This window comes from Mustela putorius, unplaced genomic scaffold, assembly GCF_011764305.1.
Source record: "Mustela putorius furo isolate JIRA1106 unplaced genomic scaffold, ASM1176430v1.1 tig00003858_pilon_pilon_pilon, whole genome shotgun sequence".
Taxonomy (NCBI): domain Eukaryota; kingdom Metazoa; phylum Chordata; class Mammalia; order Carnivora; family Mustelidae; genus Mustela; species Mustela putorius.
The window spans coordinates 6,386,218-6,411,208 of NW_025422010.1; the positions used below are offsets into that span (position 1 = coordinate 6,386,218).

At 37.1% G+C, this 24,991-nt stretch overlaps 1 protein-coding gene across 5 annotated transcripts in view; it reads left to right on the forward strand.

The window, feature by feature from the left end:
- Positions 1-24,991, forward strand: part of SPIRE1 (spire type actin nucleation factor 1) — a 189,285-nt gene that overhangs the window by 19,351 nt on the left and 144,943 nt on the right. For all 5 annotated transcript variants that reach the window (XM_045065355.1, XM_045065356.1, XM_045065358.1 and 2 more), the window contains one exon: positions 4,537-4,571. In XM_045065355.1, coding sequence (XP_044921290.1) covers positions 4,537-4,571 — 35 coding nt within the window. The remainder of the gene's footprint in view (positions 1-4,536; positions 4,572-24,991) is intronic.

The window sequence follows — 24,991 nt, forward strand, 5'->3', positions numbered from 1 at the left end:
TCCCTTTTCTGTCCTTAGTAACATTTATTACCAGTTGTAGTTAATTTTGTTTGTTTCTTTGGGTCTGTGTTCACTAAGATATAAGTCCTAGGGAGCAAGGACTTACTTGTTTGTGTAGTTTGTTTGCCACTATATCATCAGTATTTTAGTATTCAGTAGGTGTTCAGCAATTATTTATTGAGTGAATGAGAGGAGCAGAGGCAAGCTGGCTGGGGGACAGGGTGTGTCTATTGAATGTTCAGCTTATGAAAAAATAACATACCTTCATAGGATCAGATAGACCCAATCATTGCCTGCAGTTTGTTTACATGGGAAAAATTTGGAGAATAATTCTAGAGCTGTTTATTTATTGTAAAGATTATAGGGGTTCTGTGTAATCTATTGTAAAGATTATAGGGGTTCTGGTGGGCATCTTTGCCTTCTGCTTGTTCAGCTAATTTGAATCACGTTGATAATGTGCCTCTGTGACAGACAAGTCAGCCATATGCTGAGGTTTCTACCGCCTTAATTTTTTTAAAAAAGATTTTATTTATTTGACAGAGATCACAAGTAGGCAGAGAGGTAGGCAGAGAGAGAGAGAGGGAGGGAAGCGGACTCCCCAGTGAGCAGAGAGCCTGGTGCAGGGCTCTATCCCAGGACCCTGGGATCATGATCTGAGCAGAAGGCAGAGGCTTTAACCCACTGAGCCACCCAGGTGCCCCTCTACCTCCTTAATTTAAAGGTATAATTAATCTACACGAGCATCTTAAATTTTTTCTGAAATTGCCTTAATTTCCACCATAGTTGTGTGGTTCATCAGATTGTGTGATTCTACTGCGGTGAGGCCATTTAGAGAGTATGCTGTGTGAGGTCTAACCCTGAAGAGCTAAAGTTATGAGTGGGTCTACCAAGATGTGTTCACTGAAATGCTCTCTCTGGTAACACTGAGCAGACTTTGGAATGAAAGTGTCTGATTATCAACGTTTAGGATTTAAAATGTCTTTGTTAGTTGAGGTGGCTTTTTTTTTTAATGACATTTAATATTAGGAATAGTTCATTTCTTAAAGCCATTTTATTTTATTTTATTTTATTATTTTTTAAGATTTTATTTGTCAGAGACAGAGAGAGCCCAAGCAGAGGGAGTGGCAGGCAGAGAGAGAGAGGGAGAAGCAGGCTTCCCGCTGAGCAAAGAACATGATGCAGGACTTGATCCTAGGACCCTGGGATCATGACCTGAGCCAAAGGCACTGACAGAGGCACCTGGTGTCACTTAAAGCCATTTTATATCATTTTATAGGAAGACTGGTGTTTGTATTTCCTAGGACATGAGGGAACTTGTCGAGCAAATCTTAAGAGCAGATAGAATATTTCAGAATGAGTTAAAAAGGAGGGCCTGAAAAACACAGCCTTGATTCTTCCGGCATTACTAAAATGCCCATTCTGTTTGGGAAATGCCAAGCTGAAGTCTTGGTTTGCTGTGCAAATCATCCTTTGTCCAAGTGTATAAGCATGTTAATAATACTGGAATATTTTGAAACTCAATAAGAGTCATCCCAAATGTTTCCTTTTATTGTACATTGTCAGAGAGTTAATCTAGCCTTTAAAATAACAATAAATCAGTAAAATTGTTAGCCTTATTTAAAGAATTGATTCACTGCATGTAATAACCTTAAACCTTGGTTCGGCCTACCATCGACTTAGTTTACTCAGCTTGTAGAAAGTGAAGTCATAGTATTCTAGGTTTTAGAGGGATTCCTTAGATTTGTTTCTGGAAAGGTGATTAACCTATGAGGAAGGACTCAAAAGTTGTCAAATGAAAATTTCTCGGTTGCTATATTGGCAGTTTCCAACTGCTAAATCAAGGAGTACATTACCCCATTTCTCCACAAGCAGGATTCTAATGCGTAGGTCGCTGTGATAGCACCTCTGTAGTCCCCTTCCCTAACCCTACTGGTTCCTGCAAGTGGGAATGGAGGACAGGGTAACAACCACAGCAATGCTCATGACAAGGGTCAGGAGCCTTGGATTCTACTCAGCTCTGTCATTTTGTGAAGTCATTTGACTTGTCAGGCTCAGATTACTGATCTATAAATGAATGGATTGGGCAGGATGATTTTCAAGGTTCCTTTAGCTCTGCTTTCGTGTAATTGGGATTTTCTGATCCCTGGGTCAGAGTCTGGGCAGGGATTTGGATGGCAGAGTAGGGTAGGCCGTCAGGCACTTCATAGTGAACCACATTTCCAGAGTTGCGTGTTCAGTCACCAGATCAAATTGAATAACCAGAAGCAGTGGTGCACGCACACAAAAATTTTTGGTATTCTTTATAGGAAAGCATTTTCTGTTTTATCATAGAGGTCATTGAAAAAACCTTATTTCCTAAGACTTGTGCCATTTTGACATCACTTTTGAGTACTTCATTACTTTCTGGTGCAGAAAGATGTTCCAGCTTATCCTGTAATTTGTCGTCTTGGTAGACCCACTCATAACTTCAGCTGTTCAGGGTTAGGCCTTACAGAGCACATTCCCTGAAATGCCTCACCTCCACCTATCCCATCCGTGGAGTTAGCTAGTCCCCTGAGTACTGGTTCCTTTGAGGGGGAATGGGCTAGGTGCATTCTTGCAAAATAGGGTGCTACTACTTCTCCCTCTTTTGGAGGAAGAGCTAGGAAGTTGTTGTTGTTTTGTTTTTGAAATTAGGTAATATCCAATTCCAGTTCACCACCACAGGGCTCTTCCTCTCCTTCCCACATGTTAGGTACACAGGGTCTTTCTCCCTCAGTTCATGATTCCCAGCAACATCAGCGCATTTGTTTGCTTAGTGCTGCAGTATGTACAAAACAGTTTGAATTTTTTTTTTTTATCAACTTTACTACCAACAACAAACCCACCACTTTCTTTGCAGTTCTCTTTACCTTAAGAATTATTATACTAAGATGGACATCTATGTACTCTCAAAGAGGTTACTCTCTGTTATTGTTGTCTTAACACCGTATTTTCCCCTCCCTCCCTGCCTCCTCCTTCCTGTCCCTCCCCTCCCCTTCCAGAGTAGACACTCTCAATGCTTGTTGAGAGGTAGTCTGTGCCCTTTGAACTGCTGCTGTTCACAGTACTTTCCTAGGTTAAGCTAATCACCCCCTCTATAGGAGTTGTAGGATAATTAATTTACCAAAAGCGCTAATGTTCTGAGCAGTCATATATATATATATAAATAAAAATAGATGATATATAACTGTAATACATAGTTTCATTCAACAGTACATAAATATGTAAATATGTATGTTATGTATTTATCAAACCATAGTATGTAAAACCTTTGTATATTAAACCATTTTATCTCTGTGTTCATATAATCTTTAATTATTTATTGCTCATATATAATTTTTAATCCACAGAACCCATGGTCCCTTGTTTTCCGGTCTCAGTTTCAGCCAGTATTCCACATTAGGACTATTAGGTCATCAGAAATTGTGGATTTCAATTTTTTTCATTTTAAGAGTCTGGAGGCACATAAAAAAACATTGTGGGTTTTTTTTTTGTGTGTGTGTGTGGTATCATTATAAACTCTAGGGTGAATAGATTCTCATTAAGCATTAAAGAAAACACAGACTGCTGGAACCAGCACAGTGGGCTAGGACTAGGTGTGGGAGTCAGAGGCTGGAGAGAGCAGTTTGGAGGAAGGAGAGTGTTGTTGGAAGAAAGGAGGTAGAGGTTAATGTATGTTTGAATGGAGGACAGTGATTTTAAAGAAGTGTGGACTGGCTGTTTAGTACCCAATATAAATATGTAACCTGTTCTTTTTGTTAAAACTGCTTAATAAATGATCTTCAAAATAGCTGTTTTTTAATTTAAAAAGGATGTTTTATTCATCAGCATTGGCAGAAATGTATAATTGTATATGTTTCTTTTGCTATTATGTGTCAGTGATGAAGAGGAAATATTGATGTTGGTACAGCCAAATATTGTTCAATTATTGCTGTTCTTTAGGTGATCCTCTGTTGGAAAATTACTAAATTAATTATGTGGTTTTGTCTAATCATATATTAAAGAAAAACAACCATCAAATATTAAAGAAAATATTAGTTTGAGACATTTATGCTTTCATTGAAATGATCACTGTACCTTTAAACTGGAAGATATATTTGGAGAAAAGTTTAAGAGTCTTTTGAAGATTTTTTGAAGGTATTTTAGAGTATTTTGAAAGGTACTTTTTAAATGCCGTTAAAGTATTTTAAGATATCTTAAAAAGAAAGCAAGACTCCAATAAAAATATTTTTATTACTTTCATTAACTTGTATATATGCATATTAAATATGTGTGTGTGTTTTAGGTCTTATTACAATTGAGTATATTCTTCCCATCTTCCTACTTAGTATTTTCTTATTGGCTTATTTAAACAAATCTCTAGGTAGGACCTTCTAGAATATTGGTCATTCTAGCACCTTCTATTTGCATATTTGCATAGATATAATGAAACCATGCCAGGATAGCTCAGATATTTTTATCAATGATAAAAAAGCTAAAATCCATTGGAAGTAACTTTTTGTATTTTTATTACAGGTAAATTGGGATATTCACATTGTACTGAAACAGAGGTAAGAGAAATACTCAAATATTTATTAGTAAAGTAGCTTTGCGGTTTCTTTAGATTTACTTAAGTATTGAACTATATCTCATGGGTTTTTGGTCTTCTGACAAGAATGTGTTGAGATAGGTATATATCTTTTACATTTATTTTTTATTTATTTATTTTTTTAAGATTTTATTTATTTATTTGACAGAGAGAGATCACAAGGAGGCAGAGAGGCAGCAGAGAGAGAGGGGGAAGCAGGCTCCCCGCTGGAGAGCTGATGCTGGGCTCAATCCCAGAATCCTGGGATCATGACCCCAGCCAAAGGCAGAAGCCTAACCCACTGAGCCACCCAGGCGCTCCTATCTTTTACATTTAAAAAGAGTAAAATGTGAATGAAAAAAACAGTTATTTTGCCCACATAAGTACTTCTTGAAGATTTTATTTTTAAGTAATCTTTACACCCACTGTGGGGCTCAGACTCACAACCCTGAGATCAGGAGTTGCATGTCCCACTGACTGAGCCAGCCGGGCGCCCCTCTTGCCCATATTTTTGAAATGCCAGTGTGTGTTAAAAAGGTTAGCTTAATCATGGTTTTAAAACTTTCCCATGTTATAAGGGAAAGAGCCCTTAATAAGAATAGCTTAAGTTCAGTTTTTTTCATAATCTTATCTGTCATAATAAATAAATCATTTAAATATGTTGAGCTCCTTTGGAGCTGCCTTGGTATAGGAAAAAAAAATAGGGGTTTGGAAACAATATTTCAGTAAGATTAATAATGAATCAAATAGGGACGGCTGGTGGCTCAGTTGGTTGATCAACTGCCTTCGGCTCAGGTCGTGATCCTGGAGTCCCGGGATCGAGTCCCACACGGGGTTCCCTGCTGGGCAGGGAGTCTGCTTCTCCCGCTGACTTCTCTCTTTTCATGCTCTCTCTCTCTCTCTCTCTCAAATAAATAAAATCTTTAAAAAATGAATCAAATAGTTTGTTATTTGTATAAACAGGTTTAGTACTTTTTCATAATTTAGTTCCAAATTCTGATTGTGAACTTTAGGGAATTTCCATATGATTCTCTGTGTTACTTGCAGGAATTTCAAGGGTAGCACTGAAGTATGAGGGTAGCATCCATGAAGTGTGTATGTCTGGTGTTCTTTTCAGCAGCTGTTGCATCATCTTTACATTAGGAGTCTTGGGTCTTTGTTAATAGCAATGCCTAGATAAAGGATTTAAGAAGTTATTTTTCTAATAGAATAAATAGTATGTCTACATGTTGATGTAGATTTTAGTAAATTTCAACTGTTATTCTAAATAAAATGTAAGCTTCCTAAAGGATATTGTATAATAAAGAAGCAAAAATGATTTGTTCTTTTTTGCATTCAGAAATTATACAGTTCATTTTGCATTTTCAACTTTGGAAGTAAAGATCATTTTTTCCAGATGAGCTCTAAAAATAGGCTAGAATTTAATTTTTTTTAAAAGTAGAACTTAAAATTTCTATATTGTGAGAATTTTTGATGTACTGTTTAATGTAATATAAAGGAGTGGGATTTGATTTGAGTCAGAAAATATAACTTCTTTCTATGGTTTCTGGTGTGCATTTTTCTAGCTATGTAATTCTGAGCAGTAATTTTTTTTCTCCTGCTCTCCTAGAACTTTGGCTTTCTTATCTATAAAATGTTAATTCTAATTCCTATTGACCTCAGGGTTGTGAAACTTTAAAGAGCAAATATATGTGAAAATGTTCAAATCCTGAAGACACTGTTACATATTTTATATATATATATATATATATATATAAAATATATGTATATATCAGGATGACTAAGTTTCATTATTCTGTCTTATGTTGTATTACCATAAAATCAGCATGGTTGTAGCATTTTGTTTAGTACTCACTTTGTATAAGAATGTCACTCATTTTATCTCCCTAATCTCCTAGTTGGTAGCCCTTATTCTTTGACCATACCTTGGGTAACCTAAAGAATTGGAATCTAAACAGAACTGCCTTTCAGGATTTTTAAAAATAACTATTTGATGAGGGAAAAAAATCACAAGAAAATAAAAAATTCAAACTGAGTATTTAGTTAACAGCTCAGAGTATTTTCTAGGGGTAACAGTGGTTAGAGACTGGAATTGTGGAGGGTGATTTATCTTTTTTTTTTTTTTTTTAATGAGAACATGTCTGTATTACTTTGTTAATTAAAATGATAAAAATTAGGGGCAGTAGAGGTTGTGGGAACTACTTTTTCAAGAAGTTTGGTGACCTAAGAGAAAGAGGAGACAGTTTATGTAGAAAGTTTTGTTTTTTAGGGAAGGTGGTACATTTGGGGGGTGGAGCATGGCAGTGGTAAGGAAGCAAAAGAGAGTGAGGTTGGAGTTCAAGTTAGGTTGTGGGGATTTGCTGAAGTCAGACTTAGGAGTAACCCAGGCTTGACTAGAGCAGTGGTTCTCCAAATGTGGTAGGAGGGCTCTAGGGAGTTCCTGACACCCTTTCAAGGTCAGACAGTTTTTGAAATAATACTAAGACATTATCTGCCCTTCTACTTTCATTCTCTTGAGGGTACAGTGGTGTTTTCCTTGGCTCCATGACTGTGTACTTATGAATGTCATGCCAGACCTCAGAAGTAGATAAAAGATCTAGCTGGCTTTTATTAAGCATGACCTTCAAGAGTTTTACAAAAATGTAAAACAATATCACTCTTCTCATTATTTTTTATTTTTGAAAACAGAGGTTTCTTTCCCATAAAAATGTTACTTATATTAACATGTTTAATATTTTAAATGATTTAATTAAACTGATTTGATTAAAAAATTTCTCAGTTTTAATTTTTTTAAAAAGATTTTATTTATTTATTTTACAGACAGAGATCACAAGTAGGCAGAGAGGCAGGCAGAGAGAGAGGGGGAAGCAGGCTCCCCACTGAGCAGAAAGCCCAATGCGGGGTTTGATCCCAGGACCCTGGGATCATGACCTGAGCTGAAGGCAGAGGTTTTAATCCTCAGTTTTAATTTCTTTTTCTTTTTCTTTTTCTTTTTTTTAAAGATTTTATTTATTTATTTATTTGACAGGCAGAGATCACAAGGAGGCAGAGAGGCAGGCAGAGAGAGAGAGGGAAGCAGGCTCCCTGCTGAGCAGAGAACCCGATGCGGGACTCGATCCCAGGACCCTGAGATCATGACCTGAGCTGAAGGCAGTGGCTTAACCCACTGAGCCACCCAGGCGCCCTCAGTTTTAATTTCTAATACAGGAGATGTTGATAGATTATGGTTCACATACATAAAAGCTCCTTGGACTCCTCAGTAATTTTTAGAGTGTCAAAGGGTCCTCAAACCACAGCCTGAGAGCTGTTGGGCTGGAGTGTAGTTAGCATGGGTATTTCTGCCTGAGAAACAGAATTGAGGGCTGAGCACAGTAAAACCACAGTCCTGAGGAAAACAATGGGAAGTTGAGGGAATCTTTGATAATAAGGATTTAAGCCAGTCTTTTCTGTCCGTAAGACTGCAGGGTCATTCCCGAGAGTGAAGTAATCCTGGATCAGAAAGGTGATTGCTAGAGCCTCTTTTGCCCTTCCATTGTTCTTCTGTTGAAAGGAGATGCTCATCAAGCTCTGGCATTAAATGCAGACCAAGAGAAGGGCTGCTCACAAGCTGAAATGAGTAGAACTGTGAAGGGCCCCGGAAAAGGTGGAAGAGCATGTTGCTTGCTCTGCATTGTGGTGCTGGTATGGTGGGTGTTTGTGCTTTGGCCAGATCCTGGTTCCACCCTTCTCCCTCACTTCTCGGCCTCAGGATTCCTCATCTGCAAGATGGGTTGTTGTGATTGCAGAGAGGTTAGCATAAAGCTCAACTAAATGAATATAGCTAATTATTCTTAGTTGGAAGGTGTATACTTTCCTGGGATGGATAAAGTCATTTTCTTAAGCAAGGCTCATGGACCACTAGGAGCCTCAGGATGATTGCTAGGGAAAACAAATCTCTTTCTGGGCCTTCAGGACCCTCATAGAGATATACAACTTTAATGGCTCAGCTGTGTATTTTAATAGTTTTTGTAGTACATAGAAATCATATTAGGAATTATTTTCTGGTTTTACTTTTAATACTCTTTTTAAGGCTTTTCTTTTTATTCAGAAAAAACAAAGTTATGAGTTTAGAGAAAGCAAGGAGGCCATACACGGGCAATCAGTCAACTCTTTATGATCTTATACCTCAAGACAGCTTAATATTTCTAAAAGATCAAGTACTAAACCTTATTTCTCACTGGAAAAATTTTTTTTAAAAAAATTTATTTTTAGAGAGAAAGAGCGGGTGCTCTCATGCAAATGCGTAAGTGGGGAGGAGGGGCAGAGGGAAAGACTCCCCAAGCAGATCCCATGGTAAACACCGAGTCCCTTGCAGGGCTCAAAATCCTGACCCACGAGATCACAACCTGAGCTAAAACCAAGACTCCCATCCATGCTCAACGAACTGAACTACCCAGGTGCCCCTGTTTGGAAAATTTTTTTAAGGTACTCAATTATACTCGTATATTCCAGCATTTGAACTCATTAAGGGAAATCCTTCATTTAATTTGTTTTAAAAGACATTGTGAAATTTTAAAAAAATTTTTTACTTTAGTAGACAATTTAATTTTTTTCTATATCTCTTTTGAAATTTTTGAAGGTGTAATTTACATACAGTAAAATTTACCTTTTTCAGTTACCATTCTTTGAGTTTTAACAGATATTCATTTGTGTTAACCATCTCTGCAATCAAGTTCTGTCACTTCCCAAGCTCCGCCAATGCTTCTTGGTGGTCCCTCCGTCACCCTCCACTCCTCCTTCAGGCCCTTGTCTACTGCTGATTTGTATTTTGTCCTTTCATTTTGAGAAGGGCATGTTATTTAAACAGTGCATTACTCCTCCTTCTCCCTCTCTGGGAGTGCTCACAGCTTGGTCTGGTCATTTATAAACTCTTAAGACTGACCTATACCTGGGGGTACTTGCTTATCAAAGAGGCAGTTCTGGTCCACAGTTTGGGGGAGGTTTTGCCTTCATTTTACAAGTTTTTCCTGCTGCCATTATTTAAATAATTTTGTGGGTCATACTTTTATATTTGAAGAAAACTGTCAAGCACTTAAAAATACTATAACATAAAGGATTTGAATTTTTAAGTATTTTAATTGAGGCATTTTCATTGTTATAAATTTTTAGCTTTCCAAATTTCATCACGTTCCAGTTTTCTATTAACCATCACTAATTATGAAGCCGTGAGGCCCTTTCCCTTCAGCTGGAAAGAAGGTTAAATGAATAACTAGAACAGTCCTGTTCCCTTGCTAGATTAGCTGTATTTTAAGCAGCATAGGTTAAAGCATTATATAAAGTTAAATGAACTTTTGTTGATACTTTAATCTTGACAAAGCTAGTTTATAAAAATCATAGCGTAGCAGAAAAATGTAATCTTTACTAAGGGAAACTTTAAAAAGATATGTGCTCACATCTTAAGAATAGAGTTCATATATACTGTACATAAATACTATGTTTCATTCTGACATGCATCTTTAAAAAATACTTTAGAGCTAACTATACGCTAAATACTGTTATAGACATTAATTTAATCCTCATAACAAACTTAGAAACAAACTCTAGAAAGAGACCTAAGGTATAGAGAGATAACTTGCCCAAGGCTGTATAGTCAGCATGTTGCAGAACCACTTCCCTCCACCCCTCATTTGTTTGTCTTTATCCAGCCATTGTGTATCTGCAGCATAATACATCTGCATAATGCTAAAAATTAGTTTAGTGTCCCATTTGGGGCAGTGAACTGGCTGAGTGTCTCCTTATTCTGTATATGTCTCTTACCTGTGACTACAGTTTGTGGCATTGTGTTGCCAGGGACTGTGTTCCTGCTCAATGTAAACTGGGCAAAGGAATGATTGCACCCCCTGAACTTTCAACCCACCTCCCCCACCCTTATTGGTTAGATGAACATAGAGTTCTGTACTGTAGTAATTTGTGAAGTAGTCTGATTTTGACTTACTCAGAATGACTCAAGAGTTGTTATATATGTTTGAACCTCCTGGGAAACCAGACCTAGAATTAGTCTGCTTTGTGGGGGAACCCAAAGATCTTGAGAACAAGCCAAGGAATACATCAGAGTTAGTGTCTTGGACTTACTCCATTCTGATTATATAGTTTTTGACACAGCAGGACTATATGAAAATTTTTTATGTTTCCTGAGCAACCTAAAATAAAGTACCAAAGGTACTATGTAGGAGTTTGCTGCTTTAACGTAGTGTAACATTAAAAAATTTCCTGTTTTGTGTTTAGCTAAATCAGCTCCCTGACCTTTGATTTCACCCTGGCTCATGCAGAGTCAGTGGCAGTTGGATGAGTAATAACCTCTTTTAATTGACATTTGATATCCATTAGTTGACTTCAAAAGGAACTCAGAAATGAACGTGAAGAAGTGTATACATTTGACTCTTGAACAACATGGGGATTAGTTGAAAATCTAGTGTGTAACTTTTGACTTCCCAAAAAGTAAACTGCTGTTAACTACTGTTGACCAAAAGCCTTACCATAACATAGTTAACAGATACTTTTATGTCATATGTATTATATGCCATATTACTATAATAAAGTAAGTCACAGAAAATGTTATTAAGAAAAGCATAAGAGAAAATCCATTTATAGTATTGTACTGTATTTAACTGAAAAAAAATACGGTATAAGTGGCCCATTATAGTTCTTGTTATTCAAGAGCCAGCATTAATATTTTTATGAAAATATTTGCATTTGTGTGTAATTTTATTTGCATAATGAGCCTGTTTAAATAATTGTGAATTAGCACTTGATACCAAACTAATTAAACTTAACTTAAATCTTAAAACAGAAACAAAAAGACAATTACTGTCATATCTGTTCTTTCAGCAGAAGGCTTTCTCTGATTTTAAACCTTACTTTAAGGTTTTATAAATGGAATTGCATGACAAGAAGTTAAAATAATGATATATGTTCTATAAAAGGATTAGAAGAATAAGCTCCATTAACTGCTGGTAACCACAGCTTTTTCTCCTTGGTCAGCAGGCCAAAAGAAATGGGAAGGATGCTCACATTCTGTTTCCTGTGCTGTTGGATTAAAAACCCCAAACATGCTTGAATTTACATGGCTTTTTGGTTAACTTTAACTTAAATGGTTTGGAAATTGGTTTATGTGTCCTCAGAGTAAATTGTATCTACCTTTGATTTACTACTTCTGAGTGTGAGTATTAGTAGAGCTTGGTAGTAAGTTATTAGTGGTGTGATAAATAGGTAACTTCACTTAGATTACATGTATCAACAGATAGAGACTGGCACATTATATTAGTTACTTGTTACATTTAAAATACATTTCTCCCTCCCTCCTTGCTTCTCTCTTTCTCCCTGCCCTTTTCTCCACTCAGACCTCTCTCCTCTCTCTCATAACATTTATTATCAAAATGTCTTTCTGTGTTGTAGTCATAGATATCTTAAGTACAGGGCACATGGTTTGACCATAGGATGCAAAATTTATACACGTAGTGTTCCTTTGTGTAGTTTTTACTTTATTTGAAGACCAATAACATTTATATAGATATTTCTACTAAAGGGTTTCCAAATAGCCCAGATTATCTGGGAGTAAACATAATATTCTTGAAGGAGCAGAAAGTTTACCCTGCAGGTATCTGAAGCACCTCTACGTACTTTGATAATAGCGTAAAGTGTTTTCTTTCCTTCTATCTATATCTTTCTTTCTTTCTTTCTCTGTCTTTCTTCCTTCCTTCCTTTCAAGATTTTATTTATTTATTTAACACAGAGAGAGGGAGAGAGAGAGAGACAGTGAGAGCAGGAACACAATCAAGGGGAGTGGAAGAAGGAAAAGCAGGCTTCCCGCAGAGCAGGGAGTCCGATACAGTGCTCGATTATAGGACCCTGGCATCATGACCCGAACTGAAGGCAGGCACTTAAGACTGAACCACCCAAGCAACCCAAGTAGAAAATTTTCTTAATGATTTGCCTTATCAGGGAGCTATATCAATCTGCCTTAATTAAAAGTTTAAATATTTAATAAAATAAGAGTACTTTTCAACACAGACACTACAGTGCTGAAGGATCAAGGTGGGAAGGAGCTAGATTATTTAATTGTCTTTTTCAAAGTACCTTTCATCTTTGTAGGAATGATATATATTTGTTGAAAAATTAGAACATCACAGAAGGATACCAAGAAGAAAGTAACACTGTATATCCTACCATCTAATGGTAATGGCTGTTTATTCTTTTAGACATTTCTTCACATATTAACATAACAAAATTGACTTATTCTTTGAACATCCATTGTGTGCTACTCTCAGAGATACATGTATCTTTGCATTAAAAATACTTGGCTTTAAGGAGTTAGCCAGACTGAGGGAAAGGGTTTAGTTATAGATACAGATATATGGATGGAACTTCCCAGGCAGAAGAAAATCACAGTGAGGACTCTTAGGAGATCAAACTGTTTTTTGAAACTGACAGAGCACTAGGATGTCTGAAGCATAGAGAATGTGAGAGAGGGTTGTAGGAAATGCAGGGAAAACAAGGTGGTGCCAGGTCTTATAGGTCATATTATAGGTCCATTTTTCTCTTCGAGAGAAGAAACATTTCTGTCTGAAATTTTCTTCTATTTCCTTTAAAAAAATTTTTTAAAAGGTCTATATATTTTATTTATATGAGAGAGAGTGAGAATAAGAGAGAGAGACCGTAAACAGGGTGGAGGGACAGAGCAGAGGGAGAAGCAGCCTCTCCACTGAGCAGGGAGCCCAATGCAGGACTCGGTCCCTTAACCTACTGAGCCACCCAGGCACCCATGAAATTTTCTTCTAATTCCTAAGGTCTTTCTTCTTCTTTTGTTGTGCATTCTTTATTTGCTGTTTGCTTATATTCTTCTTTGAGATAGTATTTATATATACATATTTCATCAGCTTTTTGCATCATTTCATTAAATTGTTATTGTAAGCACATAAGTGCTGTTGAATGCATGGGTTTGGGAATAAATCTTACAGACACAATTAAAGTGACCAAATTAAATTAAATAAAGTGACACAATTAAAATGACCTAAAGAGTAGCTTGCCTACTCATGGCTAGTAGTAGTCATGGAGACTAGTAGCTATGATCTAGATAGAGGGCCTGGGGAATATGAGATGGATAGATAGAGGCTGATTAAGAGAGTTTCTACTGTTCACTGTGGTGTCTCTTGACATCATCCTTCAATTTGGTAGAAATTCTTACTGTATTTGGTAGATAGAGTTAAAAAAAAAAAAACACATTATCCGGACAATTAGATAGTTGGTACTGTGATAGTTCCCTAGTTTCTTTTGATAATGGTGCTTTCTTAATTTTTTGTGACAGCTTTATGAAGGTATGATTCACAGAATATAAGTGAGCCACTTAAAGCATGCAATTTATTGGTTTTTGGTATAGTCACAGAATTATGCAACCATCATCACATTTACTTTTAGAACATTTTTGTCACCTCTGAAAGAAATCCAGTACCTTTAGCTATCATCTGGCATTCCCCAGTACCACCATGCCAAACAGTAACTGATTTTCTTTCTATTTCTGTTGATTTGCCTATTCTGGATATTACATATAAGTGAGTTATATAATATTTGGTGATTTGTGCCTGACTAACTTTAACTTAGCATGGTATTTTCAGGGTTCATCCATTAATAGCATGTATCAGTACTTCATTCCTTTTTACTGCTGAGTATTGAACTTTATCGATATGCCATATTTTGTGTACCCATTCATTAGTTGATGGACATTTGAGTCCCTTGCTTGTAAATTCTGCAAAGACGCTAGCTGGGATTCTGATAGGGATAGCATTGAATCTGTAGATGGCTTTGAGTAGTATTGCCTCTTAACAGTTCTAAGCCTTCCAATCCATGAACACAGGATCTCTTTCTGTTTGTTTAGATGTTCTTTAATCTTTTTTCAGTGATGTTTTGTTGTTTTCAGAACATAATTTTTGCATTTATGTTATTAAATTTATTCATATTTCTTTTGGTGCTATTATAGATGTAATTTTTCTTTTAATTTCATTTTTGGATTGTTCATTGATTAGAAGTACAGTTGATTTTTGTATAATGATCTTGTGTCTACAAACTTATAATCCCATTCATTATTTTTAATAATTTGACCTAGGATTTGCTATTCTCTTTCTTTTAAGATTTTGTCTCTTTATTCATGTGAGAGAGAGAGAGAGAAACAGAGAGACAGAGAGGCAGTGGGAGAATCAGGCTTCCCATGGACTAGGGAGCCCGATCTGGGACTCGATCCCAACACCCTGGGATCATGACCTGAGCCAAAGGCAAACACTTAACTGACTGAGCCACCCAGACGTCCCTGCCCTAAGATTTTCTATGTGCAAGATCATGTTATCTATGTTAGTCATATTATCTATGAATAGAGATAGCTTTATTTCTTTATTTCCAATTTGGATACTTTCCATTTCATGTTTTTGCTCTTTCTTTTTAAAAATAGTTTTGATGGAACTCAGAGTTGGCAGGTGTAATAATCCTCCAAGCCATTTAAATAACTTATTTCAAATCTGTTTTACAAGAGAATACTTAAATGTTTGAATGTTAAATCAGAGACTTTTGAGACACTGTTTACATAATTTATATTTTAAGTAGAAATGTAAATTTTGTGTATGTTGAAACAGATTTTAGTTTGATCTGTTATAACTGAATTTGGGACCATTTTTTATTTCCCCTGAGGATCTTTTTTATATGTAGAATATCAACTTTATTGCAAGAGTATGTCTAGAATATAAAGTTAAAAGTCATAGATGGCTTTCAAACTAGGAATTGGTTTCTGACTTCACTTGTTGAACTCTCATGTTTTTAGTCATAGAGGTTTTATCTGACAAGATTGCTTATTTTTCTTCAACAGAAAGTTCTTTGACAGTTTTATAGGTTGTGCCATTGCATCTGTGGATAATTAATAAACTCCTTGCTTTGTAATTTGAATTTATTTTCTGGGGGAAAATTCTCATGGATAGAGATTTATGTAAATAAAAAGAGTTGTGAAAAGGAGGAGGAATTACGGGAAAAAATGTAAAATCTTTACTTAATCCAGACATCATCTGTCAAGCAATTGCCATTTACTGACTCCGGGCTAGGTGTAGGGAAGTAGTGCCGTACTCAGGAATTTAGATGTTGCTAGAGTACTGCCCTTATAAAATTTTTTAAAAAAATTGTTGGTTTGTTAGTAATCTTAGCAAAAGTAGCAAAAGGTGTTACATAACTGAAGCGGAGTTCAGAACCTGAGCTTGTTTGGTCAAGCTTTGCCCTTTTCTAGTTTTACTCTCTTCTCCCTGTAGTTGTTGAGTTCAAACACTTGCTCAATAGCTACATAGAGTTGCAAATAACACAGTTGTAACAGTCAAAAATATTTAAAAAGTTATCTCTCAAAGTATCTTGTAGTGGATCCATTTTATAGGTTATAACAATTCCCTCAACCCTTGTAGCTACTTTGGAGCTCTCCTCTTATACCTACCCTCAAACAAAACAACCCCACCCATCCCACTGTTCCTGGGGCCCATCCTGTCTGTCCTCTTCTCTCTGTCCTGTGTTTTTTCCATTTCAGCTGATACCTAGATCCTCCACTCCAAAAGAGAGTCCAGAATCATGGTGGGGTTGTCCTTTTCTTTGCCCCATTCCTTTCCTTATTTTCCTGACACTGATTCCATGTCTTTCTTCTTCTTCGTCTCCATTCTGTATTGTGGACAACTTAGAAACTGGGCTGGCAAAAGTAAAATTCTCCATGGATACTGGATAAGGGAGAGAAATTGGTACATGGGTGAGAGTAGATGGTTGCAAATAAGGTAATGTGTCTCTTTCCATTACATCTTATAAATAATTGAAATCATTAAAAAGACCATGCCACACAGCCTCTCAATTTTGCACTGGTGATTATGTTGATTATGTGAATGTGAGTCTCAGTTCTTTTTTTGCTGTGAGATGAGCTCCTTCCCTTTTCTCCTGTGGCTGCCCCCATCCTTCACTGTCCCTCCCAGAAAGGAAAGATCAGGGAAAATGATACCTTTCTGAGTATGGCACAAAACAAAAGACTGCCTGTAATTTGGCATATGTTTTGGATACAAATATTCCCCCTTTACTCTAAAGGCAATAGTTCCTATTTCCGTAAATTTTTACTTATATAAATTGTGGCTTATTAAACTTGGAATTTTATTTTTTCCGTCTGTATAATTAATAAGATTAGGTGATTAATACCAAAGTATTAATACAGAGGAGCAAGGCAACCATCATTTGGATGATTTCATACTTTTCTTATTATTTTCAAATAGACTCTTCTGTAACTGCTCTGTAGCTTACACAGGAAAGAAATTGAATAAATTAATTAAAAACAGATCAACAATCTGTATCTGTGACATGCGCTTAGGGTTTCATAGTATGGGCCAGGAGGTACGGCCTTGAATAAGGACTGCCAGGAAGTGTTAGAGGAGGCCACTGCTGTTCTTAACAGAGGCCATGATGACCAGACCTGACTTGACCTTGGGTAGGGAAGGGATGGGAGGAAAGCAGAATGCTTAGTGGGAAGGAGCTGGCAAAAGAATTGAAGGAGATTGTGAAACTTCCTTAAAATGTCTACTCAAAGAGCTAGTTACGTTTCTTGTTTTAAATTTCTTTGTTCTGCAAGGGACACAGGCCCCTTTAAGAATGGGAGATGGAGAGAATTCTGTAACCCATGACAAGCTGTAAAAGGTTGCTAAGGAGATTCCTTTGAGAAGGAGCAGTATTTAAATGATCTGTTATTGAACCCTGACTTCTAAAGGCAGGAAATGAAAGGCAGAGGGTGCTTTATTTCACTCCTTTAACATTTTAGGAAACAAGTAAAGCAAGATTCTTTCCTTAAACACAGAAATCATTTGGTGTGGATAAAATTAATTTATAACATTTTGGCTGTAAATGAAGTACTGGACATTGAAAAAAGTACATAAATCATTAAGTTACAGCTGATGAACTTTTACAGATAGTGATAATATTGTGTTTTAATGCCACTTAAGTATAATTTATTATTTCTTTGGAAAATGTCATCTTAAAAAATTCTAATTTCACATGAAGATCCAAGTTATAATTTCAAAGAATCACAGAGATTTTATTTAGTTTCTGCCTTTAATTGCATGGGGTGTCTTCTTTCTCAGCCTCCTATTACTTAAACAAAAATCAAGGAAAGAAATTCTTTCATGGAGGAAGGAGCCATTCTGTTTAGAACTGTTTAGAGCAGTGCTACCCAATAGAAATACAGTGGAATATATGCAATTTATCTTTTTTAAAAAGATTTAAAAATTTTTATTTATTTAGAGAGAATGAATGGGGGGAAGAGACAGAGGCAAAAGCAGAGGGAGAAGGAGAAACAGGCTCCTTACTGAGTGGAGAGCCTGATGCAGGGCTCGATCAGAGGACCTTTGGATCTTGACCTAAGCCAAAGGCAGCCACTTAACTGACTGAGCCACCCAGGTGCCCTGAAATATATGCAATTTAAGTGTTTCTAGTAGCCACATTAAAAAGGAAAAGGAAACAGGTGAAATTAATTTTCATAATTTATTTTATCTAACCCAGTATATCTAAAACATTATCATGGCAACATGTGATCAGTATGAAAATTATTAATGAATTGTTTTATATATATTTTCCATACTAAAGTCTTTCAAATCTGGTGTGTATTTTACTTCACTTCTCAGTTTGGTACTTAAAGCTCAGTACTTAAAGCATTCTAGTCATGCTTTAAGTACTTCTAGTCACACTTGGTTAAAAAGAATAGAGAGAAGAAGGAATAAAAATAATTAAGAAATGGGGGATAGGTGAGCCTGGTGGTGGGTATTAAGGAGGAGGGTAGCTATTGCGTGGAGCACAGAGTGTGGTGCATATACAGTGAATCTTGGAACACTGAAAAATTAAATAATTTAAAAAATATTTGAGAAGTGAGAAACTTGATGGGATCAGAAAAGTTTTAGTCCTGAATTATCTTAAAAACAGAACAAAACCCGTGAGGCTTAGTGGGGAGTAAGGAACAGCATGGTGGGGGCTTGCCTAATGGTAAAGAGTAGATGTTTATCATCAGGTATACTGCATAGATTCTAGGTAGAAGGGGCAGAAAGATTTATGATCATAATCATAAATTCAGAATTTAACCTGCCCAAGAAGGAGAAGTTGAAATGTAAGGGTGAGTGGTGAGAGAGACTAGAAAGAACATGGGATCAATGGATTGTAGATTCTGGTGGGATTGAATGATTATTAGAGTCAGATACTAGAAGGAGTGAGCTAGAAAGTTAAGGGAGGTTGTCAAAGAGAGGGACCTTTGAGATTAAAGTGATGGAAGGTTGCAGTTATTGGTAACTGGGGATCTGGGGTCTCAGAGAATGCCTGAGGTCTGCCAGAGGAAACATTACAGGAGAGGAGTTCACGGAAGTGAGAGGCTGGGGTGTTGGGAGGGTCATTTAACATCACCAAAAATTAAGAGGGGAGACTGACAGGAAACCAACAACTAAAATTATTGAGCTAAGATGGGATAACTGGGGCTTTCTAGATGTCAGCAACAAGGAGGGAGAGTAGGGATATATATATATATAGATATATGGTCTGGTGATGTAAGAGGCAAAGCCAGAGAACTTTGAGGAGGAAGGGGAAGAGAGAGAGAGAGAATGTGTAAGGAAAGGAAGCATCAGGACATCCCCAATTTTCGTTCCAGTGATAGGAGGATTATCACAGAAAGAACAGCTAGGACCAACATTGCCATCTGGGGAGATTCTTATTTGGGTTAGAGCAAGAAGGTGAACAGGATAATTCAGAGAAGATGAAGACACAGAGGACTGTGGGTTCCGGAAGGCACAATGGAAGGGATTTAGGAGTTGGGGAGGGGTGGACCACAGGCCTAGAAGAGAGGAATGCAGAGTTGGGGAGATGGTCCATTATAATGTAAAACAAGTTATAAAACAGAAGGTACTGAGTGATCCAATATTTATAAAAAAATACGCAAAGGACAAATATAGTAAACTGTTAGCAGTGATTGCCTCTGGGATATATGTATATATGTTCTTCTACAGTACCTGTATTTTCTAAGACTTACAATGAGTATGTTTGGCTTTTGTAATAAAAAAATAAAAGAGACATCATGAGCGTATTTGTGTGGGGGAGGGTTCTCTGAGGTGAACAACTCTAAAACTGGAAACACTATTTTGCTTTGTTACTAGTCACAAGTAATTTGGTAGCACTCTGCTCCATTCCTGGGTCCAAACCGAAGTCCTGTCCCATGACCAAGCTAGATGAGGGCTGCGGGAGCCAGAGACATTCTCCTTGCCTTAGGGGTCTGGCCATAATTCAAGAATGATAGTTAGCTGATTCCCATAAAATTTAGTCTTTTTAGGGATCTCACTTTTCAGCCAGGATAGAAAAGGGAAATCAGGTTGATCCAGGAAACATCAATTAAGGGGACTTGGAAGAAATGCGGGCTGTCAGGGAAAGTTAGCAGTTAACAGCCATTCTGAAAAGATGCACTGGTATTGCTTTTAAAGCCTTTCCATGAATATTGTTGAATTAGCACAATCCATTTTCAAGAAACAGGACCTTGTGATTGTCACAAGTTACTCAGGCAATTAGAAACTAGGAAATTTACTCTTGTGTAAGCCGCTTCATGAGTCACAGTTCAAGTGTGGTAGCAGAGCTGTCAGATCCAGTGTTGTCCCTGTAGCAGATGACTGCTGAGATAATTGAAATATTTTCTGAAATCTGTTTACCTTGAGCTAAGTAAAAAGCACGTTGCGTGTCCTAACAGAATTATCTTTTATTCCATTGTTCAGCAGGTGTGAGGGTAAGTCAGCTTTTTAATTATGTGTATAGTACTAATAAAAGGGAATATTACATTGTTAATTATAAAAATCAGGTAATTAAAGAGAAAAAATAAGTTACTCGTTTTAGTAAGGCAAGCAACCCTGGAAACAAGCTAGACCAGGAGAGTAGCCCTGAGCTAGGCAGGTACATAAATGCCCCTTTTCTTCCCCCTCACCCTTCCATAAACATAAAATTTCCCATCTTAACCAGTTTCAAGTGTACAGCTCAATAGTGTTAAGTATATCCATGTTGTTTCACAACAGATTTCTGGAATCTTTTCAGCTTGCAAAACTGAAAGTCTCTTCCTGTTAAACAACTCCCCACTCCTCCTCCTGACCCAGCCCCTGGCATCCACCGTTCTGTTTTCTGTCTCTGAATTTGACTACTCATCCGGAGATGCTCATCTTCCTTTGAGCATGACTGTGTCTCAGAAACATTTAAAAAGTTTTAATCTTCCATTTTTTGGAGTGTATTTGTGGAATGATGGTCTCAAAGTGTAAAGTCCTAGTACTGTATGACTGAGAAGTTATCCTTCACGGACTATCTACTAAGAATCAATGGATAGGGGAGCGGGGCAGAGAAGGGAGTGTCTCAACTCAGCAGAAATAGTTTTGCGTCTAGTATGTAAAATTCTAGAGAGAATAATAAAAATAAAAATTTAACATCGAACATTTGGGATCATTGCTTGGAAAAGATTTCCTTGCCAAAAGGGCCAAGCAAATCCTTTTAGGGATGTGTATCAAAGTTATGAAACAGAATGAAACTAAATATCTAATCTGTTTTTCACTGCTATTTCCTTTCTAATTAGAGAAAGGAGGGGATTTTTATCTCTGATGTTGCTATCTGTTTGTCAGGATATTTTCAATTGCAATTAGCAAAAAGCTCAACCTTTCATGTTTATATGTATTTGTATGTGTGTGTATGTTTATAGAAACATATTAACACACATTGGGAAAGAACCTGGAAGCAATAGGGAAGCCCCTGTAACACCAAGCACACCTCGTCATCCAGATCTTGGTTTCTGAATAGCCTTCCCCACTAAAAATAGCCAACTTTCCTTGGAGAAATGGCTGATTCCAGGGCTGGAACAGGAAGTACAAGATGAGCAGAGGACACCTTGGTAGACCAGGAACAAAGATGTACACACAGCATTGTGAGGGAGTGTGTCCATACAGTGGGATACAATTTGCCAATAAAAAGGAACAAAGTACTTACACATGCCACAGCATGGATGAACCTCAAAAACATGCCATGTGAGCAAGATCCACACCCAAAAGACTGCATCTTATGTGACTTCCTTTATGTGAAATGTCCAGAAAAGGAAATCAATAGAAACAGAAAATACATGATTGGTTTCTTGGAGCTGGGAGTTGGAAGGGGAATAACGGCAAAGGGGCACGAAGTTTGTTTCAAATTGGCATTTGAAAATTTGGTTGTGGCGATGGTTGTGCAATTTTGTAAATTTACCAAAAAAATCACTGAACTGTATTCTTTAGGTGAATCTTATGGTAAAGAAATTATACCTTCGTAAGGCAGGTTAAAAAAGTTTGGGATTTGTCACAAGGACTCAGGTGTTAGCTTGAAGAAGCCACCACTGGCCAAATCTGGGAATATTTGAGCATAAGAATAAATACTGACAATGGTATGTTATAGTATAAAATAATCCATGAGGTTTTGACATATAAATAAATACATTAAAAAATAAATGGCAGCAAAGGGAAAGTACTTTATACTAGATTGCTAACTAATAAGGGTAGAAGAAATGATGGATAAAACATCATCATTTTCTAAACATCATAGTAATATTTGGCTTAGGCAAGAATCATCAGTGGTTATTAAAACTAGTCAATGAAAATTTGATGAGGACTATGACGTTGACATAGTTTCAGAGGAGCTCTGTATCAGTTACATATTGATTTCAAATGGAGAAATGTATAATACACTGAAGTAATCTGGAAGAACCTCCTTAACTATTCATTTTCTATCGCTGTGCAACAGTGTCGAGAGAATTATTACCACAAATTTAGTCATTTACTTTATTTTTATTTTTTAAAGATTTATTTATTTTGGAGGGAGGGAGAGAAAGTGTGTGTGCATGTGTAGGGGGGAGGGACAGAAGGAGAGGGAAAGAGAGGATTTAGGCAGGCTTCATACCCAGCAAAGAGCCCAGCGTGGGACTTGATCTTAGGACTCTGAGATCATGATCTGAGCCAAAATCAAGAGTTGAATGTTTAACCGATGAAGCCACGCAAGGGTCCCTAAATTTAGCCATTTAAAACAATCACACATTTATTATATCACAGTTTCTGTGAGTCAGAAATTTGGGCATGGCTTTGCTGGGTCCTCTGCTCAGGGCGTAGTAAGACTTTAATTCAGGTGTCAGGCAAGGCTGAGTTACCTGGAGGCTCCAGTTGCAGAAGGCCCACTTCCTGCATATGTGCTTGTTGGCTGCATTTAGGTCCTTGTGGTTATAGGGCTGACAGCCCAATTTTTTTGCTGGCCATTGGCTGGAGGATGCCCTCAACTCCTACATGCTGCCTGCAGTTACTTGCTGTGTGAATTCCCCAACTTGGCCACTGGCTTCCTCATCGCCAGCAAGAGAGAGGAGGCTTCAGCAGAGTGGAAACTGTATCTTAGGTAACATAATCATGTACTTGTAAAACACCCTGTCACCTTTGCTATATTCTGGTGGTTAGAAGCAAGTCACAGGTTCTGCCCACACTCAAGAGGTGGGGGAGTCACACAGGGTATGAACACCAGGAGGTGGGGATTTTGGGGGCACCTCAGAGTCTGTCTGCTCTGGTGATCAAAGTTAGCATTGCTAGGATACACAGACCAACATCAGTATCACTTCTGAGGTTTTCCTGCCAAGTATGTAGAACCTAGGTACACACAAGGCCAACCAAAAATGTGGCCTGGATTCTACAAAAGTGTCATTGTCATGGAAGACAAAAGTTGAAGAACTTTCTAGATTAAAGAAAACTAAAGAGACATGACAACAGGTGCAAACAGGTGACCCTGGGGTTAGAAAAAATTGCTACAAAGGACGTATTTTGGGGATAGTTGGTGAAATTTGAGTGTACACTCTGGATTAGATTGTATCAATGTTAAATTTTCTGATTTTGATTACTGTGGTCTTCTAAGACATGTCTTTATTTTTAGAAAACAAATACTGTAGTATTTAGAGAAGAGATGGGTATGATGTATGTAATTTAGTCTCAAGTAGTATTAAAAGATAATATGTATGTTTGCATGTGTGTGAGAGAGTGAGAACATAAGGATATGGGGCAGAATGTTAACCATACATGACATCTTAGGACTATTTTTGAGAATTTTCTGTAAGTTTAAAATTATGTTGAAATGAAAAGTTCCAAAAAACTTAAACTATCTTCAATTTCAAGGATGTCTATTGGCTCAAAACTAGAAGTCCAAGGGGTGGGGTTCAAGGATGGACTTTATATAGCAGCTCAGCAATCTAATACCTAGGTTCTGTCTGTCTTTCTGCTCAACAGCCCACAGTGTTGAGAGTCATCTGAAAGCTGGTTCTTCCTGAGGTTGTAGATGCTTGCCCATAAGGATCTGGGCTGCGTGGTTTCTCACTGGGTTCATAAGTCCCCTTGCCATTTAAGTCAGTTTAAGCTTTTTGGATGTTTTCATTTTGACATAATTTTAAACATATAGTAAAGTCTCAAGAACACTTTAATAAAGTCCTATATATCCTTGATCCACATTTCTTTTTTAAACATTTATTTGAGAGAGAGAGAGAAAGCACACACAGGGGAAGGAACAGAGGAAAAGAGAGAAAGAATCTCCCTCAGACTCCTCACTGAGCACTGAGCCAGATACAGGGCTTGATTTCATGACCTGAGTTGCAACCAAGAGTCTGACGCTCAACTGAATGAGCCACCCAGGTGCCCCAACCTAGATTTATCCATTCAGGGAGACTATCACTCTCAGAATTCTTCCAAGCAAATCTTTGTCTCTAGTTGACTCAAATATTGTGAACTGCCTATTTTGGACCAATACCTGATAATGGCTATGGGATTATAATGTGTATTATTTCAATGGTGTATGGTTGTGTAAAATGTATTACATGTGCATATCTTTTTCACTTAATTCATTATGAATATTTTGTCTGACACTAAATATTTGGTAATGTGTAATTATATGGCTTTAAGTTGTAAAATTTACCAGTCCTATGGAGTAGAAGATTAGGATTCCAGTTCTTTTATATTATGAGTACTGCTTGGATAAACAAAACAAATCTTATATTAAGAATCTGTCATAAGGAAATATTCAGAGATGTGGAATAGCTAGATCAAAGGATATACACATTTTTTAAGACTTGACATATTTCCAAATTGTCTACCCAAAAGATTGTGCCAGTTTAGGATCTTACCAATAATGCCAATTTATGTTCAGTTTCCTGAACATTCAGTGATATTGAATATCAACATTTAAAAATACTTTTCCAGGGGCACCTAAGTGGCTCGGTCAGTTAGGCATCTAACTCTCGATTTCGGCTTGGGTCATGGTCTCAGACCCTATGTCTCA